General features: G+C 33.2%; 1 protein-coding gene across 1 annotated transcript; it reads left to right on the plus strand.

Moving 5' to 3' along the window:
• Positions 1 to 2,379: 2,379 nt before the first annotated feature.
• Positions 2,380 to 2,598, plus strand: CBG25033 (the record flags this gene model as incomplete). Its single annotated transcript, XM_002648626.1, has 1 exon — positions 2,380 to 2,598. A coding segment is annotated over one exon (219 nt), but the record flags the coding sequence as incomplete, so codon positions are not given.
• Between the last annotated feature and the right edge of the window lie 254 nt (positions 2,599 to 2,852).

A 2,852-nucleotide genomic window follows, 5' to 3' on the forward strand; every position in this document is an offset into this window, starting at 1 on the left:
AAAAGTTTTGTTTGGTCCACTTTTTTTTTTTTTGGAAAATAATGATCTCATTAGTCTGGGTCAAAAAATGAAGTTCCGTTTTTTTTTTTTAATTTTGGGAATTTCAAAATTTCAAACCTTTCGAAATTTCGAATTTCTCAATTTCCTGAATTTCTGTATTTCTGAATTTCTGAATTTCACAATTTCTGAATTTCTGAATTTTCAAATTTCTGAATTTCTGAATTTCTGAATTTCCGAATTTCTGAATTTTCAAATTTCTGAATTTCTGAATTTCTGAATTTCTGAATTTCCCAATTTCTGAATTTTCAAATTTCTGAATATCCGAATTTCTGAATTTCTGAACTTTCGAATATCCAAATTTCTGAATCTCTGAACTTTCGAATTTCAGAGTTTCTGAATTTCTGAATTTCCGAATCTCTGAATTTTCAAATTTCTGAATATCCGAATTTCTGAATTTCTGAACTTTCGAATATCCGAATTTCTGAATTTCCGAACTTCTGAATTTCTGAATCTCTGAATTTCCGAATTTCTGAATTTTCAAATTTCTGAATTTCTGAATTTCTGAATTTCCGAATTTCTGATTTTTCAAATTTCTGAGTTTCTGGATTTTTGAATTTCTGAATTTCTGAATTTCCGAATTTCTGAATTTCTGAATTTCCGAATTTCTGAATTTTCAAATTTCTGAATTTCCGAATTTCTGAATTTCCGAATTTCTGAATTTTCAAATTTCTGAATTTCTGAATTTCTGAATTTCTGAATTTCCGAATTTCTGAATTTTCAAATTTCTGAATATCCGAATTTCTGAATTTCTGAACTTTCGAATATCCGAATTTCTGAATTTCTGAACTTTCGAATTTCAGAGTTTCTGGATTTTTGAATTTCTGAATTTCTGAATTTCCGAATTTCTGAATTTCTGAATTTCTGAATTTCCGAATTTCTGAATTTTCAAATTTCTGAACTTCCGAATTTCTGAATTTCCGAATTTCTGAATTTTCAAATTTCTGAATTTCTGAATTTGCACATTTTTTATTTTCAGCCCTTGTCATTTTCAGAAGGAAGTAATTTTTTAAAATCCGACTTTTTTCCTCATTTTCACAGACAGAATTTTCCAGAAGACATCTTCTGGATTCTGAACTCTCGACGTCACGTCTTCTGGAGATCCCACGCTTCTTCTTTTTATTCCTCACCTAATTATCGTCTTCCGTTACGTCTTCTCCAGAATTTCCGCTATTTTGTTCAAAAAGACGGGGAAGACCTATTGTAATATCTATTCTTTATCTAGAAATTTGAAGTCTGAGATTCTGAGATTCTGAGATTCTGAGATTCTGAAATTTTGAAATTTTTGAAATTCTGAATATCAGAATTTTCCAGAAGACGTGACTTCTTAAAGTATTTAGCATGAACAATGGCCAAACGACCAATGTACGGGTGAGTTCAAGAAACAATAATTACTAAAATTTTTAAAAATCGTGCGTTCGTGCGGAAATTCCTTGAAAACGTGACTGGTCTCGGTCTAATAATACTCAAAAAAATTCTTAATGAAAAGTTTTCATTTCCGGGTCCTCCTCTTTTTGAGTCACCCTATAAAAGAGGCAGGATAATGAGTTCATTTTTCAAAATTTCCAAAGTTTCGGATATTATTTTTTTTGATTTTTACTTTTTGAATATTTTTTCAAATAAAAACTACACATTTCAGTGAAAAAATCAGGATTCTAGCTCATCTGGTAGTCAAGATACAACCATTTGAAGTTTTGAAGAGACGCAGGCAATTAGAGTGTCTCGCTGTCTGCGCTCTCTCACTGTCTGCGTCTCTCCAAACTTCAAGAGCCTGTAGCTCAGCTTCCAGACGTTGTAGAAAGCTAGTTTTTCATGTCTCTAGCTCATCTGGGAGCCGAGTTACATCGCTTTGAAGTTTAGGAGACACGTAGACAGTTAGAGAGTCTTGTTATCTGCGCTCTCTCACTCTATCGCTATTGAAACTTGAAACGGTTGTATCTCAGCTGCCAGACAAGCTAGAAAGCTAAAATTTTCACAGGTCTAGTTAATTTTAGGTGTACTTTCAGTATTGCTTAGTAATTGGAAAAATTAAAATTCTAAATTTTCTGAATTTTTTTTTTCGAAACTGGTCTATTTCAAAAAGTAGGAAAGTATCTTAGATTACGCATTTCAGTGAAAAAATCAGGTTTCTATCTCATCTGGGAGCCGAGATACAGTCATTTTAAGTTTTGAAGAGACGCAGACAGTTAGAGTGTATCGTTGTCTGCGCTCTCTCACTCTCTCGCGCCTCTAAACTTTAAGAGCCTGTATCTCAGCTTCCAGACATCCTAGAAACTTCTAATTTTTGCTATTTCCCTTGAAAACTTCTATATTTTTTCTAGAATGGACATTCACAATCGCACCGATTACATTGCCTATCAATTCCAACTATTTCCACTGACCTTTCCCTTGATTACGGTACTGGCCGGTGTTTTTTATCTTCTTCCAACGTTTGTAATCGTTGGGAAGATGGTAAAAATCTACTATGAAACTAGCCAGAGGACAACTACAGTATCCATACAGCGCCATTTGTTTTTGGCGTTTCTTTTGATGCAAATTGCAGTGAGTTTTGAGGGGTTGTAACTTTTTAGAAGCAGGACAAATTTGAAATTGAGTGTTTTAGTTTTATTGGGCGTGATAAGAGCTTCAAAATGAGTATAATCAAGCTAGGTTTGCTGAAATTTGATTTTTGAGAATTGAGGCGCATGGTCCATGAAAAAACTTTTAAATCAGGGAAAGTGGGCCATGATTAGACTCATTTTGAAGCTCTCAACGAACTGACCATGAATATTTCAAACTGGACACGTCAAGAACTT

Source organism: Caenorhabditis briggsae (genome assembly GCF_000004555.2).
Source record: "Caenorhabditis briggsae AF16 supercontig from assembly CB4, cb25.NA_360, whole genome shotgun sequence".
NCBI classification, from domain to species: Eukaryota; Metazoa; Nematoda; class Chromadorea; order Rhabditida; family Rhabditidae; genus Caenorhabditis; species Caenorhabditis briggsae.